At 46.8% G+C, this 18290-nt stretch overlaps 1 protein-coding gene across 2 annotated transcripts in view; it reads right to left on the bottom strand.

Annotated features, from left to right (window-relative positions):
- Window positions 1-18290, bottom strand: part of wdhd1 (WD repeat and HMG-box DNA binding protein 1) — a 76573-nt gene that overhangs the window by 40706 nt on the left and 17577 nt on the right. For both annotated transcript variants that reach the window (XM_086003224.1, XM_086003223.1), the window contains 4 exons: window positions 12988-13139; window positions 8248-8359; window positions 7919-7969; window positions 7529-7624 (listed from right to left, as the gene is read on the bottom strand). In XM_086003224.1, the coding sequence (XP_085859350.1) occupies window positions 7529-7624; window positions 7919-7969; window positions 8248-8359; window positions 12988-13139 (411 nt within the window). The remainder of the gene's footprint in view (window positions 1-7528; window positions 7625-7918; window positions 7970-8247; window positions 8360-12987; window positions 13140-18290) is intronic.

Genomic DNA, 18290 nt, shown 5'->3' on the forward strand with positions numbered 1-18290 from the left:
AATGTCAAAGGGAGGTGGTTAGACACTTTCTTGTTGGAAATAGTCATTGCCTAGCACTTGTGTGGCGCGAATGTTTCTTGCCACTTATCAGCCCAAGCCTGAATGTTGTCCGGGTTTTGCTGCATGTGGGCACAGACTGCTTCATTATCTGAGGAGTTGCGAATGGAACTGAACACTGCAATCAGCGAACATCCCCACTTCTGACCTTATGATTAAGCGATGGTCATTGATGAAGCAGCTGAAGATGATTGGCCTCCAACAACCACAACCTTGTGCTAGGTATGACTCCAGCCAGTGGAGAGTTTCCCCCCGATTTCCATTGACTTCAATTTTGCTGGGGCTCCTTGATGCCACACTTGGTCAAATGCTGCCTTGATGTCAAGAGCAGTCACTCTCACCTCACCTCTGGAATTCAGCTCTTTTGTCTCTGTTTGGACCAAGGCAGTAATGAGGTCTGGAGCCGAGTGGACCTGGCAGCACCCAAACTTAGCATTGGTAAGTGCCGCTTTGCAGCACTGTCAACGACCCCTCCATTACTTTGCTGATGATTGAGAATTACTGATGGGGCGGTAATTGGCTGGATTGGGTTTGTCCTGCAATTTGTGGACAGGTCATAGCTGGGCAATTTTCCACTTTGTTGGGTAGATGCCAGTGTTGTAGCTGTACTGGAACAACTTGGCTAGAGGCGTGGTTAGTTCTGGAGCTGTTTCTTGATATCACGAGGAGCGAATCGAATTGGCTGAAGACTGGCTTCTGTGATGGTGGGGACTTCAGGAGGTGGTCCAGATGGATTATCCACTCGGCACTTCTGGCTGAAGATTGTTGCAAATGCTTCAGCCTTGCCTTTTACACTTGCGTGCTGGACTCAGCCATCATTGAGGATGGGGATGTTCATGGAGCTTTCCTCCTCCCGTTAGTTGTTTAATTGTCCACGACCATTCACGACGATGTGGCAGGACTGCAGAGCTTTGATCTGATCTGATCCGCTGGTTGTGGGATCGCTTAGCTCTGTTTATAGCATGCTGCTTCCACTTTTTAGCATGCATGTAGTCCTGTGTTGCAGCTTCCCCAGGCTCGCACCTCATTTTAGGTACTACTGATACTGTGCCTGGCATGCTCTTCTACACTCATTAAACCAGGCTTGGTCCCATGGTTTATTGGTAATGGTAGAGTGAGGGATATACCGGGCCATGAGGTTACAGATTGTGGTGGAACATAATTCTGCTGTTGCTGATGCCCCACAGCGCCTCATGTTTGCCCAGTTTTGAGCTGCTAGATTGATTCTGAATCTTTCCCATTTAGCACGGTGGTAGTGCCACGGTGGTACTCCCACGATGGAGGGTGTCCTCAGTGTTAAGATGGGACTTTGTCTCCACAAGAACTGTGCGGTGGTCACTGCTACCAAAACTGTCGTGGACAGATGCACCTGCAAACGGTAGATTGGTGAGGACAAGGTCAAGTAGGTTTTTCCCTCATGTTGGTTCACTCACCACCTGCCGCAGGCCCAGTCTGGCAGCTATGTCCTTCAGGACTCAGCCAGCTCGGTCAGTTGTAGTGCTACCGAGCCACTCTTGGTGATGGACATTGAAGTCTCCCACCCAGAGTACATTCTGTGCCCTTGCTACCCTCAGTACTTCTTCCAAGTGGTGTTCAACATGGAGGAGTACTGACTCATCAGCTGAAGGGGGGGGGGGGGGGGCAGTAGGTGGTTTCCTTGCCCGTGTTTGACCTGAAGCCATGAGGCTTCATGGGGTCCGGAGTCAATGTTGAGGACTCCCAGGGCCACTCCCTCCCGACTGTATACCACTGTGCTGCTACCTCCGATGCGCCTGTCTTGCCGGTGGGACAGGACATACCCAGGGATAGTGATGGGAGGAGTTTGGGGCATTGGCTGAAAGGTATGATTGTGTGAGTATGACTATGTCAGGCTGTTGGCTTGACTAGTCTGTGGGACAGCTCTTCCAGTTTTAGCACAAGTCCCCAAATGTTAGTAAGGAGGACTTTGCAGGGTCGAATCAGCTGGCTGTGCCTTTGTCGTGTCCGAATCTGGTGCTGAGGTCGATGTCGGGTGGTCTGTCCAGTTTTATTATTATTATTTTTCATTGCGGTTTGATACACCCGAGTGGCTTTCTAGGCCATTTCAGAGGGCAGTTAAGAGTCAACCACATTTGGGTCTGGATATATAGGCCAGACCAGGTAAGGATGGCAGATTTGCTTCCCTAAAAGGACATTAGTGAGACAGATGGGTTTTTATGACAATCTGGTAGTTTCATGAGCTTTTTATTCCAGATTAATTTAATTATCTGGAGTTAACTTAATTAACTGAACAGTATGGAAACCAATCACCATTCTTAAGAGTCTCCGAACAAAACTACTGAGAGAAATGCACATCATTAAAGTTTGATGATCTACAGTACATACAACGTTGCACCCACAGGACCCTATCCCACTTTCCCATATTGAAAGAATCTAGGTTCAGGTTAGCAACAACCAAGCCTTAGGAACCGCAAAGTGTGGTAGAGTACAGCTGAAGTTTAATTGTAGCTCATCAGCACATGGCACTGGTAAGCTTGCCGTTACTTGTCCAACTAGCGCCATCCTACTCAGGATATTTGCTTACATTAGTAGAGTAGGAAGAATCCCAGCACCCCCAGTGATAAATCTATCCCTCCAGAGTCCATCAAATGATCCAGGCTGGCTGCTTGTCATCATTCAATCAGATTTAGTGTAGTTATGGAAAAGGACAAAGATAGACCAGGTGTACATGTTCTCGATTGGCAAAAGGCCAATTTTACCAAGCGGAGATGTGATTTAGCAAAAGTAGACGGAAAACAGCTACTTGAAGGTAAATCAGTGTCAGAGCAGTGGGAGGCATTCAAACGAGGAGATAGTGAGGGTCCAGAACAAATATGTTCCCACAAAGAAAAAGGGTAGGACTCCCAAATCTAAAGACCCCTAAATGTCAAGAAACGTAGGGGATAAGGAACAAAAGTGAAGCTTTTATCAGATACCAAGAGCTCAATACTACAGAAGCCTAGGAGGAGTATAGAAATTGCAGGGGTGAAATTAAAAAGGAAATTAGGAAAGCAAAGAGAGGGCATGAAAAAATATTGGCAAGTAAAATCAAGGAAAACCCAAAGATGTTTTATAAATACATAAAAGCAAGAGGATAACTAAAGAAAGAGTAGGGCCTATTAGAGACCAAAAAGGTACCCTATGTATGGAGGCGGAAGACATGGGTATGGTTCTTAATGAACACTTTGCATCGTCTTTACAGAAGAGAGGATGGTGCAGACATTGTAGTTAAGGAGGAGGAGTGTGAAATATTTTATGGGATAAACACAGAGAGCGAGAAAAGAGGTATTAAAAAGAGGTTTAGCGTCTTTGAAAGTAGATAAATCACCAGGCCCGGGTGAAATGTATCCCAGGCTGTTAAGAGAAGCAAGGAAGGAAACAGCGGAGGCTCTGACCATCATTCTCCAATCACTCAGGTCCATCTTTCATCACCAGGTATGATCGCTTGAAGCTGGCTTGACTCCACTGGAACAGAAACCTTGCTAATGCCCCACTGAAGGAGAAGAGTCATAAGTTGGTTACGAAACAACTAATATGCAGATCTGAGCCCTCATTAGGTGGACAGCAGGCACCAAGATCTCCCCCCGAAGAACACAACGAGCAGCAAAATCCATCATAAATATGCCACTTTGTCATCATCCTTCTAATCGCAGCATGGACAGAAACTATCCTATTGAACAGGGACTCCACCAGTGGGAAGTGTGAAGCTCCAACATTCTCTTAAGTTATTTGACTACAGCATGGTGCAATGACCTACACAAAACAATTGTGGATCTTGATGCTTTAAATGTCCAGCTTCAATGTAATGTACCAGACTTGCCTGTCAGTGACTATTAAATCTAGGTTCTTGATTAAAGGGCTTTGATAGAGACATGTCTGCAATAAGGCCAATTCCCCTCCAGAATGCCAAGTGCTAAGTCTGTGTAGATTCCCCAGTTCCAAGCCATGGTGACGCTTCTCAGAACTTATCTTCTAAGACTGTTACTGTTCCTACCCTATTGCCTAGAGCCTAGGGATTTGAAATGAATACCGTCCACATTTGCCACACTCCATTAACTGGCCGATGCAGTAAGAGTCTACTTTCCAGCAATTAAAGAGCAAATTTTCAATGAATTCTGCTTGAAGTCAAGCACAAACACCACACAATCTTAACTTACCATTATTGACACCTTGCAGGGTTAGACCAGATCCCTCCAAGGAAAAATAAAATGGTCTGATACAGTACATTGGTTTGCACAAACGACAGTCATTCCTAGCTTGCTGTTATACATCTCTTACCAGCTGGCTCACTGCAACAGCAACAGTGGCCTGTGAGCAAGTGACTGCATGCCCAACTATTCAGCTTAAAGAATACAATAGCAAAATACCGCGGATGCTGGAAATCTGAAATAACAACAGAAAATGCTGGAAACACTCAGCAGGCCAGGCAGCATCCGTGGAGAGAGAAACAGAGTTAACGTTTCAGGTCTGGGACCCTTCATCAGAACTGGAAAAAGCTGGAGATGTAACAGATATTAAGCAGGTGCAGAGACTGGGAGGGGGGAATTGAAGGAACATACTGTACTGAGGTAAGAGGCAGGAAAGATAAAATGTTGCAGCATGAAAAATGGGAGCAGGGGTTATAGTTTGAAATTGTTGAACTCAATGTTGAGTCCAGAAGACTGTAAAGTGCCTAACTGAAAGATGAGGTGCTGCTCCTCGAGCTTACGCTGAGCTTCATTGGAACAATGTAATAGCCCGAGGACAGAGAGATCAGAGTGGGAGTGAAGCGGTGAATTAAAGTGACAGGCGACCGGAAGCTCAAGGTCACCCTTACGGACTGAACGGAGGTGTTCCGCAAAGCGGTCGCCCAATCTGCGTTTGATCTCCCCAATGTAGAGGAGACCGCATCGTGAGCAGCGAATACAGTATACTAAATTGCAAGTACAAGTAAATCACTGTTTCACCTGGAAGGGGTGTTTGGGGCCCTGGACAGTGGGAAGGGAGGAGGTAAAAGGGCAGGTGTTGCAACTCCTGCGCTTGCACGGGAAGGTGCTGGGCGAAGGGGAAGAGCTGTTAGAGGTGATTGAGGAGTGGACCAGGGTGTCGTGGAGGGAGCGGTCCTTTCGGAATGCTGAAAGGGGAGGTGAGGGGAAGATGCGTTTGGTGGTGGGATCACGTTGGAGGTGGCAGAAAATGATCCATTGAATGTGGAGGCTGGTGGGGTGAAAGGTGAGGACAAGGAGAACCCTATCGTGGTTCTGGGAGGGAGGGGAAGGGGTGAGAGCAGAAGTGCGGGAAATGGAACGGACATGGTCAAGGGCCGTGTCAACCCACAGTAGAGGGGAATCCTAGGTTGAGGAAAAAGGAAGACATGTCGGAAGCACTGGTATGGAAGGTGGCATCGTCAGAACAGAGATGGAGAAACTGGGAGAATGGAATAGAATCCTTACAGGAAGCGGGGTGGGAGGAAGTGTAGTCCAGGTAGCTGTGGGAGTCAGTGGGCTTGTAGTGGATGTTTGTCGATAGCCGATCGCCAGAAATGGAGACAGAGAAGTCAAGGAAGAGAAGAGTCGGAGATGGACCATGTGAAGGTGAGGGAAGGGTGGAAATTGGTAGTAAAGTGAATGAACTTATCTAGTTCAGGGAGAAGGCAGGAAACGGCACCGATAACAGTCATCAATGTACTGGAAGAAGAGGTGCGGGAGGGGACCTGAGTAGGACTGGAACAAAGAATGTTCCACATATCCCATGAAAAGGCTGGCATAGCTGGGGCCCATGCGGGTTCCCATAGCAACACCTTTAATTTGGAGGAAGGTGAGTGGAGTCAGAGGCCATCCTGGTGGGGATGGAGTTGTAGAGGGATTGGACGTCCATAGTGAAAAGGAGACGGTTGGGGCCAGGAAACTGGAAACTGTTAAAGTGGCGGAGGGCGTTGAAAGAGTCGCGAATGTAAGTGGGAAGAAACTGGACAAGGGGAGAAAAAAAGAGTCGAGATAGGAAGAGATAAGTTCCGTGGGGCAAGAACAGGCTGAAACGATGGGTCTACCAGGGCAGTCCTGTTTGTGGATCTTGGGAAGGAGGTAGAAGCGGGCTGTGCAGGGTTGGGGGACTATGAGGTTGGCGGCCATGGAGGGAAGATCTCCAGAGGAGATGAGGTCAGTGATAGTCTTGGAAACAATGGCTTGATGTTTGCTAGTGGGGTCATGGTCCAGGCAGAGGTAGGACGAGATGTCGGAGAGTTGATGTTCAGCTTCCGCACGGTAGAGGTTGGTTCACCAAACAACAACAGCGCCACCCTTGTCAGCAGGTTTAATGATAATGTTAGGGTTGGATCGGAGAGAATGGAGTGCTGCAAGTTCAGAGGGAGGTAGGCTGGAGTGAGAGAGGGGAGCAGAGAAATGGAGACGGCCGATGTCCCGCCAGCAGTTAGCAATGAAAAGATCTAGAGAGGGCAAGAGGCCAGAGGGAGGGGTCCAGGTAGAATGAGATTTCTGAAAGCAGGAAAAAGGGCCAGCTGTGCAGGGGGGGGAAGACTCCTGGCCAAAGAAGTGGGCAGAGACGAAGGCGACGGAAAAAGAGCTCAGCCTCGTGAAAAGCTCGAAATTCACTGAGATGGGGGCGTAAGGGGATGAAGCTCAGGCCTTTGCTGAGGACTGATCATTCGGGGTCAGAGAGGGGAAGGTCAGAGGGAATAGTGAAAACACAGCAGGGGGCAAGATTGGAAGGAGGGATGGGGTCTTAAGAAAGTGATGGGTAAGGTGGTTCCAGAGGGGCGTTGGTGTCCAAGAGTTGTTGAAGCTTGCGATCCTTGACATCAGAAAGGAAGAAAAAAAGTTTTCTGTTGAAGCGTCGCATGAGTCGAAGGATGAAATGGAACTGTGGACCCGGACAGCTTTGAGAAAGAGTGCGTCGGTGCTGCTGAAGAGAGAGGTCGAGAGTGTTCATGTGGCGGCGCATGGCATTGAGTGTGGATCTCAGGATGCGGCGAGAGCAGTAGCTCAACCTCAATGCAAAATTCAAACCTTATGGATTTTTGCACATACCATCTAAGTTTACAAATTTACAAATGGTTATTTTATGTAACAAAACTGGTACTAATGCACACAAGTACATGACTTCAACCATAAAACTTGTCCATCTTACCTGATCAGCAATTTTCCAGCTTAAAGGTTTGCCAGTCATGAGGAAAACAGAGGAAATCAAAACCTCATTTAATTAAAATAAATTCCTTTAATTAACTGTGCCTTTTCCTTCAGCAAACCAGGCCACATGCAAAAATAATTTTACTAACTTTACGATTTATTTCCTTTGGTACCAGACATTTGACCTCTGATCTGTTTAACCCAGGTAGTACTAGTATTAAATCCCTAACCAATAAATACTAATCTTTACTTGGTCCCTGCTGTGAAGACAATTTTATAACTCTTCTGAAAAATAAGACCTTTTAGTATGCTGCTCATTTTACATTTACCTTTCCAGTCTTTGGTTGCCACTCGAGCCTACAGATTGATGCAGCACGGCTCACCTCATTGAATTTAGTTAGCAGTGGCCAACTTGCCACAAGTGTCTACAAAATAGAAAAATATATTTTTAACAATCATCATCCCACTTATTAAATGTATTTTTATATATGTATTTTGTTTTAAACCAGATTTAAGCGATTCTGTAATACTGAATAATTTGTGAATGTGACCAGAATGCAGACTTGAAAATCAATACTGCTTCTCAACCTCAGTGCAAAATTCAAACCGTATGATTTTTGCACATACCATCTAATTTTACAAATGGTTATTTTATGCAACAAGACTGGTACTGATGCACACAAGTACATGACTCCAACCATAAAACTTGTCCATCTTACCTGATCAGCAATTTTCCAGATACATACTGATCCATCGCAGCTAGAGGAAGCCTGTAAAATGCAACACCTTGTGATTGTTATGCACTGAGCTATTTAAATACCAAACTATAAAAAACACTTGCACATATTAAAACAAAAATGCGTTCAAAATACATATCAAAAGCACTGTCCTGAACTTTTAACCTGAATACAAAATTCGAAATCTATTTTAGCAGTGCTCAATTAGTCATACTTTAAAAAGTATACTTCTACAAACACTTTATAGCTTACTAATTTCGGGTCTTTACTGCAGATTTTGCATGAATTAAGTTGTATTAACAGTTTATTACCAGAAATAAATCCATCGGATCAAAAGCAACACTGAGGATAGGACCATCATGACCTCGGATTGTCTTCTGTTGACTATTGTCCCTAGTCTCAATGATCTTCACCATAAAGTCACTGCAAGGTACACATACATTATTTTTCTACATAATACAATACTTGAAGCAGCATTCAGATCCCAAATTAAGAAAAAAGTTAATCCACTTCATCGTTACCATAAATAAAGCACATATGCATGTTATAACTTCAATACAGGAAACTTTCTGGTATCCGGCACTGACGGGACCGAGCTGGTGCCATTAAATCAAAACTGCCGTATAAAACAACTCCAATGTTAAAACATAGAGCTTTTCAACTCTGTGTGAATCAACAAACCCTGTTGCTTAGCAACAGCTTCAACACAGTCGGCTGCAGCTGCAAGTGTCTCTAGCTGAAGCTGTTGCTTAGCTACAGACCTTGCAGAGCCTGACTGGGGAAAAAATAAGCAACAAGAAGTAAAAAAACTTATAGAAAACGGCTCCTGAATTTTGCCGGTAGATAGAGCTTTCTGGACTTTTAACCTCCGGTTAAACGAAAGTTTCCTGTACAATGAAAACAAGATGGCTCCTGTGCTGGCAGCTCCCTAGGGAGCTCCTTTGCCATCCGTTGCCATCCTTTGCTCCCCGCCCCCTCCCCACCCAGTCTCCTCTCTTCTGCTGTTTAAGTTCCCCTGGTTCTAATAGTGGGTGCATTTTATCCTTAACTGCAAGTTCAAGCTGCAAGGTTAAAGTTACCTGAGCCCACTGCCCACCCCCCGACCATGCCTGTTCTTTGTTCTCAGTGAGCACTGGCTCTTCACTTAAACTTAGCTCCCAAATTCCCAGACCTCTCTGCCGTCAAGACTACGCTTCTCCACTAGACTAGTGATCTAGTGACTAGTGGATCGCGAGTGGAGTTCGGGGCCAGGGATCACGAGAATATCAGTGCCAATTTGATCCTGTGAGCGACAACATCATTCATGTCCAAGGCCGGGACCCAGGAGCGAGGACGAGCCCAGCAGCGAGGTCAAGGCCCAGGAGTGGCGCAGCGTGAACCAGCAGCGGGGCCGGGGCCCAGGGAAGGAGCGGCACGGGTCAACAGCAAGGGCGGGAGGACCACAATACATCCTACGAAACCCAGGCAGAGAGGACCCGCGGGAAGGAGGGAGGAGGACAATAGCAGTATGTTTGTGCGTGTGTGCTAGGCCGTTGTCGCAGAGCCTGGTCTCCAATCATTTTGGATCCCCTTGCCATTGGACCAAGACCTTGCTCTGTCAAGCCCGTGTGGTAGCTGGTGTGCAACGGCCACCCCACGTTAAAAGAATTCACGCACAGGCATCTTCCACCCTTTAAAATGAAGTTCAGGACCTGGAACGTCAGAACCCTCATGGACAACCCCAACAGTGACAGACCGGAACGCCGTACTACTATCGTTGCCCGGGAGCTCAGACGTTTCGACATTGACATCGCCGCCCTAAGTGAGACCCGGCGGGCAGGGGAAGGCCAGCTCAAGGAGCAAGGCAGTGGTTACACCTTCTTCTGGAAAGACAAACCTGAAGAACGACGCCGCCTCCATGGGGTAGGCTTCGCCATAAAAAATGAACTAGTTGGGCGTCTCAGAGACTCCCCTAGCAGTATAAACGAGCGCCTTATGATTCTTCGGCTCACCCTAGCCCGGAACCAGTGCGCTACGGTCATCAGTGCGTAAGCCCCAACACTGGAAACCACAGACGAGACCAAAGAGGAATTCTACTCCAGCCTCGCACAATCCCTGTCCCGAGTCCCAATGGGTGACAAGCTGATCCTCCTTGGAGACTTTAACGCCAGAGTTGGAAAGGACACTGACCTTTGGGGAGGTGTGATTGGCACAGAGGGGGTAGGGAAAGCCAACTCCAACGGTACCCTCCTCCTGTCGAAATACTTATAACATGGCCTTGTCATAACCAACACCTTGTTCCGTCAGAGAGACAAGTACAAGGCTTCATGGCAGCACCCTCGCTCCAAGCACTGGCACCTGCTGGACTACGTCATCGTCCGAGCGAGGGACCGCAAGGACGTCCGCATCACCCACGCCATGACAGGAGCTGATGACTGCTGGACAGACCACCGCCTAATCCGCTCTGTCATCTCCATCAATGTAGCCCCAAAACAGCGGCGGCAACAGAAACAATGCCGCAGGAAAATTAACGCTGGAGCACTCAAAGACCCCGCTAAGAAAGCCCTATTCAGCCTGCGCCTCACAAACAACCGGACGACTCCCAGTGATGCAGAGACACAGAGTGTCCACAGCGCCTGGTCTGCACTCAAGGCCTCCATAATCAGCACGTGTGAAGAGACGCTCGGTCACTCGACCAGGAAGCACCAAGACTGGTTCGACGAGAACGACCAGGAGATCCAGGAGCTAATAAGCCACAAGCGCAAGGCATTCCTGATCTGGAAACAGCAACAGACTCGAGAGCAAGAAAGCAGCTCTACAGACGCCTGAAGGCCGAGGTCCAACAAAAAACTCGCGACCTAAAGAACAGATGGTGGGTGGAGAAAGCGCAGGAGATCCAGCAGCTAGCTGACAACCACGACGTGCGTGGATTCTTTAGCGCAGTCAAGACCACCTACGGCCCAAGCAGCCAAGATCCTACCCCAGTGCGGGCCAAGAACGGAGAGGTACTCATCAAGGACAGAGAGGCAGTCAGTGCCCGCTGGAAGGAGCACTTCGAAGATCTCCTTAACCGCGACTCTGTCTTCGACGCGAGCGTCAACTCCATCCCGCAGCATGCTACCCGCCACCATCTCAGCACAACCCCAGCCCGGCATGAGGTTGAAAAGGCCATCCAACAACTGAAGAACAACAAGGCCTCAGGAGCAGATGGAATCCCCGCCGAGACACTAAAGCATGGCGGAGAAGCACTACTGGCACGAATTCATGAACTCATTTCTCTTATCTGGAAGGAGGAGAGCATGCCAGGGGATCTCAGAGACAGCGTAATTGTGACCATCTTCAAGAAAGGTGAAAAGTCCGATTGTGGTAATTACAGAGGAGTTTCCCAGCTGTCTGCCACAGGGAAAGTCATCGCAAGAATCCTCCTCAATCGCCTTCTCCCAGTAGCCGAAGAGCTCCTCTGTCGCAATTGGATTCCGCCCACTAAGGGGCACAATGGACAGGATCTTCACCGCACGTCAATTACAAGAGAAATGCAGGGAACAGCACCAACCGCTGTACATGACCTTCTTTGATCTCACAAAGGCCTTCGACACTCTCAACCGTGAGGGATTATGGAGTGTCCTCCTCAAATTCAGCTGCCCTCAAAAGTTTGTCACCATCCTCCGCCTGCTTCACGACGACATGCTAGCCGTGATCCTAACCAACGGTTCCACCACAGACCCAATTCACGTATGAACCGGGGTCAAGCAAGGCTGTGTCATCGCACCAACGCTCTTCTCAATCTTCCTTGCTGCAATGCTCCATCTCACCCTCCGCACTGGAGTGGAGCTAATTTACAGAACAAACGGGAAATTGTTCAACCTCCGTCGCCTCCAGTCCAGATCCAAGGTCATCCCATCCTGTCGTCGAATTACAGCATGCAGACGACGCTTGCATTTGCACTCACTCGGAGGTCGAACTCCAAACCATCGTCAACACCTTCGCCAAAGTGTACGAGAGCATGGGCCTTACACTAAACATCCGTAAGACAAAGGTCCTCTACCAACCTGCCCCCGCCATACAGTACTGCCCCCCGATTATCAAAATCCACGACAACGTGGACCATTTTCCATACCTCGGGAGCCTACTGTCAACAAGGGCAGACATCGACGATGAAGTCCAACGCCGCCTTCAGTGTGCCAGTGCAGCCTTCGGTCGCCTGAGGAAGAGAGTGTTTGAAGACCAGGACCTCAAACCCGGCACTAAGCTCATGGTCTACGAGGCAGCAGTGATGCCCCGCCCTGCTGTTTGCCTCAGAGACATGGACCATATACAGCAGGCACCTCAAAGCACTGGAGAGGTACCACCAACGCTGCCTCCGCAAGATCCTGCAAATCCATTGGCAGGATAGGCGCACCAACGTCAGTGTTCTTGCTCAGGCCAACATCCCCAGCATCGGAGCTTTGACCATGCTCAATCAGCTCCGATGGACAGGTCACATTGTCCGCATGCCCGATACAAGACTCCCAAAACAAGCGCTCTACTCGGAGCTCCGGCACGGCAAGAGAGCCCCAGGTGGGCAGAGGAAACGCTTCAAGGACACCCTCAAAGCCTCCTTGAAAAAGTGCAACATCCCCACCGACACCTGGGGGTCCCTGGTCCAAGGCCGCACAAAGTGGAGGCGAAGCATCCGGGAAGGTGCCGAACACCTCGGGTCTCTTCACCGGGAGCAAGCGGAAGCCAAGCGCAGGCAGCGCAAGGGGTGCACGTCAACCCAAGCACCCCACCCACCCACCCCTCCCACCTGTGACAGAGACTGTAGGTTCCACATTGGACTCATCAGTCACCTGCGAACTCATTTTTAATGTGTAAGCAAGTCATCCTCGGTTCTGAGGGACTACCTAAGAAGAGACACTGGGTTCAAAATCAACAACAGCTCTTAATCTCCCACCATTCCTCTCCCTTCACCCCTCCAAAAATTGTACAGTTGGTTTAAAAATTATGAAGAATTCTCTAGCAATAGTGATAGTGATTACCTAAAGTTTGCTACAGGTGATCATTTAAAATAGTATTCTCCAGTATTAGATTACCTGGAACCAGCAGCGACACTGGTCGCAGTGTTATTGAAGACAACATGGTTTGCTTCAGCAGTGAAGCGGGTTAAAATTCCATCTGGTGAACCCTCAGGGAAGGAATGGACTTGAACAATGTTGTTAGAAACAGTGGTAACAAGCATCCCATTCTAAAACCAGAAACAAAAATATTCAGATAATTATTAATTGTCTCAAATCATAAATGATGGCTTATTCTTTAAAATAGTTCATGCATTTATAGAGAGAAACCTTTTTTGGAAATAGAACAAAAGCTGCCTTATTCTTTCTTCTTAAGTTGCAGTTGGAAGGTTAAAGTCCACATTTGGTTAAAAAGCATTCATGATAAAAGTTGGAGATTGAATCTTTTCTTTCATAAGTCTATTAGTTATGTAAAATCACTTGACTTTTTGTTCAGATTTATACTTTTGCCATCTGCATTAGTTACACTCCACTAATATAGCAGTCATTTAGCCACCACAACACAATAGAAACAAATAGCTTCCAGCTTTTTAAAAAAAAAAGTGGGATGAAGTTAAAAATATTTTCAGCAAAAATTAACAACTGGGTTATAGTGAATCTACATAAAGTTGCACAAATGCAAGGTTCCAGAATAAAGACATTAAATATAAAAAATGTAAATATGAAAAATGTTCAATGTGAAGTACTTATTCATTAACAGACATACAAAAAAAATCTCCAACTATTTTCATGACTGCTTTACTCTAATGATTTGGACTTTAAACCTTCAAATGCCATTATCCTATAAATCTTTCTGCAATGTTTGCATGCGTTCAAGTATTGTTCAGTTATAAGTTAGCAGGCGGTTCTTTTTGATTAATCATGCAGTATCCATACTGCATCCATATGGTGTCCATACTTAAGAAAGGACATACTTGCTCTCGAGTCAGTACAAAGAAGGTTCACTCGGTTAATCCCGGGGATGAGGGGATGGACATATGAGGAGAGGTTGAGTAGATTGGGACTCTACTCATTGGAGTTCAGAAGAATGAGAGGCGATCTTATTGAAACATGTAAGATTGTGAAGGGGTTGGATCGGGTGGATGCGGGGAGGATGTTCCCGATGATGGGTGAAACTAGAACTAGGGGGCATAGTCTTAGAATAAGGGGCTGCTCTTTCAAAACTGAGATGAGGAGGAACTACTTCACTCAGAGGGTGGTAGGTCCATGGAATATGCTGCCCCAAAAAGCTGTAGAAGCTACATCATTACATAAATTTAAAACAGAAATAGACAGTTTCCTAGAAGTAAAGGGAATTAAGGGTTACGGGGAGCGGGCAGGAATTTGGACATGAGTCTAGGTTCGGATCGGTCATGGCCCTGTGGGTAGCGGAGCGGGCCCAGGGGCAGTGTAGCCTGATCCTGCTCCTATTTCGTGTGTCTAATTCTGTTAGATTCAGGAGATGGTTCTGTGATAGTGGATTGGCGGTTAGGATCAGATCAGCCATGATCTTATGGAATGGCGGAGCAGGCTCGAGGGGCCGATTGGCCTACTCTTGCTCCTATTTCTTATGTTCTTATTATAAAACCAAGTTCTTTGATTTCAAAAACTTGACTTGAGCCACTAACAGCAGGACACCTCCCAACATTGGCATTCCATGGTCAAATTCAGATCCTAGCTGCATTTACATAACTTTTTTAATTTAATAATGTTGAAAATGGTCACTGTCAAATGTAGATGTCTACCTATTAAAATTAATGGCTACCATCTGTAATGAATTGCAACGCTAGGTTGTGTTGCCTGCCAAGGTTAAAGACATCTCCTCGTGGCTGGAGAAGAACTTGGAGTGGGAAGGGGAGGATCCAGTTGTCATGGTCCACGTAGGAACGACATAGGTAGAACTAGGAATGAGGTTCTGCTGAGGGAGTCTGAGCTAGGATTCAAATTCAAAAGCAGAACCTCAATGGTAACAATTGTTACCTGAACCATGTGCTAATTTGCATAGGGACAAACAGATTAGAGGTTTAAATGCATGGCTCAAAGAGTGGTGCGGGAGGAAGGGGTTTCAGTTCATGGGGCACTGGCACCAGTACTGGGGAAAGAGGGAGCTGTTCCGTTGGGACGGGCTCCACTTAAACCGGGCTGGGACCAGTGTCCAGGCGAACCGAATAACTAGGGCAGTAGACAGGGCTTTAAACTAATGAAGAGGGGGGGGGGTGGGAGGATTCGGGAAAGAGTAAATTTAAAAGCAGCGAGAGAAATGTCAAGGCTCTAGAGCAGAGTAGAGTTTTGGGTAAAAATAACCAGAGTGGGTCACGAGGGGAGAGAGAGAGTAACAAAAGTAATAGGGCATCAGTGACTAACGTGACATCAGAGAAAAATAGAAATAAGAAAAGCTAAAGGCAGGTGGGCCAGGTTGACCAAGTGTCTGTGGGAGAACACTTAGGTACGAGTGATCATCGGATCATAAGATTTAGATTAGCAATGGAGAGGAGCAAGGAACAATCTAGAGTGGAACTTCTAAACTGGAATAGGGCTAACTTCAATGGGATGCGAAAGGATCTAGCCAGGGTAAAATGGAACCAAAGACTGACAGGAAAAACTGTAACGGAACAATGGGTGATCTTTAAGGAGATGTTCCAAGTACAGGCTAGGTACATTCCAACAAGAGGGAAGGGTAAGGGAACCAAAGTAAGGGCTCCTTGGATGACAAGGGAGATAGAGAAGACGATGAAACAAAAAAGAGGGTGTATAATGCATGTCAGGTGAATTCTTCAAGGGAGAACAAGACAAAATACAGTAAGTTGAGAGGGGAAATGAAGATGAAAATAAGATTGGCAAAGAGAGAATATGAGAGTAGAATGGCGGTTAACATAAAAGGGAACCCAAAAATCTTCTACCAGCATGTAAACAGTAAGCGGGCAGTAAGAGGCAGGGTGGGGCCCATTAGGGACAAAGAAGGTGATATATTTGTTTAGAGGTGCAGGGCAAGGCTAGAATACTCAATGAGTACTTTGTATCAGTGTTTACTAAGGAGGTGGACGCTGACAAAATATCTGTAGAAGTGGAAAAGGTAGAAACAATGGAAGGGGTGAAAATTGATAGACAGGATGTACTAGAAAGGCTGGGTATGCTTAGAGTGGATAAGTCGCCTGGTCCCGATGGCTTGCATCCCAGGTTGCTAAGGGAATTGGGGGAGGAGATAGCGGAAGGGCTTGCCATAATTTTCCAATCTTCCCTAGATGCAGGGGAAGTGCCTGAGGATTGGAGAGCGGCAAATGTGACACCATTGTTCAAGTAAGGGTGCAAGGACAATCCTAGTAACTACAAGCCGGTCAGTTTAACATCAGTGGTGGGTAACGTTTTAGAAACAATAATCAAGGAAAAAATTAATGGGCACTTGGAGAGGTTTAAGCAAATTAAGGAGAGCCAACACAGATTTGTAAAAGGCAGATGATGTTTGACTAATCTAATTGAATTTTTTGATGAAGTAACAGGGAGGATTGATAAATGGAATGCAATGGATGTTGTCTACATGAATTTTAGGAAGGTGTTTGACAAAATACCACATAGAAGGCTGGTTAACAAAATTGAGGCTCAGGGAATAGGTGGGTCAGTGGCAGCTTGGATAAGGAATTGGCTTAAGGACAGAAAACAGCGAGTTGTGGTAAATGGCTGTTTTTCAGACTGGAGGATGGTAGACAGTAGTGTTCCCCAAGGGTCAGTGCTTTTTTGGATATATATACATATACAAAAATGACCTGGATATTGGAATACAGAGTAGAATTTCTAAATTTGCAAAAGACACCAAACTTGGGGGGTGTAGCAAACAGTGAGGATGATACCAATCGACTGCAACAGGACATAGAAAGGCAGGCAGAATGGGCAGACAAGTGGCAGATGGAATTTAATACAGAGAAGTGTGAGGTGATGCATTTTGGCAGAAGGAACAGGGAGAGGCAATATATACTTAATGGCATCGTTTTAAAGAGTGTGCAGGGACAGAGGGATCTGGGAGTTAATGTGCATAGGTCCCTGAAGGTGGTAGAACATATTGAGAGAGTGGTTAGCAAAGCATGTGGGATCTTGGGCTTCATAAATAGAGGTATTGAGTACAAAAGTAGAGAAGTTATACTGAACCTTTATAAAGCGCTGGTCAGGCCACAACTAGAGTATTGCGTCCAGTTCTGGTCACCACACTTTAGGAAAGATGTGAAGGCCCTCGAGAGGGCGCAGAAATTTACCAGAATGGTTCCGGGGATGGGGGATCTTAGCTACAAGGACAGGTTGGAGAAGCTGGACTTGTTTTCATTAGAGCAAAGGAGGTTGAGGGGTGATTTGATAGAGGTGTACAAGATTATGACAGGTTTGGATAGGCTAGACGGGGAAAGGCTGTTCCCACTAGTTGATGGCACAAGGACTAGGAGATACAGATTTAAGGTTTTGGGCAAGAGATACAGGGGGATGTGAGGAAAAACTTTTTTACGCAGCGAGTGGTGAGGACCTGGAACTCGCAGTCGACGGAAGTGGTGGAAGCGGAGACACTCAATGTTTTCAAAGGGAGACTGGATAGGCACTTGAGGGAAATAAACTTGCAGGGCTCCAGGGAGAGAGCGGGGAAATGGGACTGACTGGATTGCTCTACAGGGAGCCGGCACAGACTCAATGGGCCGAATGGCCTCCTTCTGTGCCGTTATGATGCTTTCTGAATGCGCAAAGCATTCGCAACAAAATAGATGAATTGATAGCGCAGATAGAAATTAGCAGGTTTGTTTAACAAAAAATTAGCGAAAGTAAATGTGGGTCCCTTACAGGCTGAGACAGGAGAAATTACAATGGGGAATAAGGAAATGACATAGAAATTAAACAACTACTTTGTGTCTGTCTTCAAGGAAGAAGACGCAAAAAACTTCTTGGAAATACAGGTACACTATCCCTTATCCGAAAGCCTTGGGACCAGCTGAGTTTCGGTTTTCGGATTTCAGAAGGTATTATTATAAGACTGGGAAATTTGTATTTAATATAAATTTTAAAAGTTCAGGTTACCTCTTGCGACTGTTCCGTGTCTCATTCCCCTTCCTGCTTCTCTGGAAAGCCGGATATCGGCTGACTCCTACTAAGCTGGCCCGCAAATCAGGTCGGGTGGGGGGAGAAAAGAATATCGGACGGGCCGCGGTTCAGGTCGGAGTCGGGGGGGGTAAAAGAATATCGGACGGGCAGCGGTTCGGGTCGGATGAAAAGAATATCGGACGGGTCGGGGGTCGGGTCGGGTGTGGGGGGGGGGGGGGGGGGAAAAGAAAAGAATATCGGACGGGCCGCGGGTCGGGTCGGGGGAGAAAAGA

This window comes from Somniosus microcephalus, chromosome 12, assembly GCF_052327205.1.
Source record: "Somniosus microcephalus isolate GS21.2 chromosome 12, FLI_Smic_1.0, whole genome shotgun sequence".
Lineage (NCBI taxonomy): Eukaryota > Metazoa > Chordata > Chondrichthyes > Squaliformes > Somniosidae > Somniosus > Somniosus microcephalus.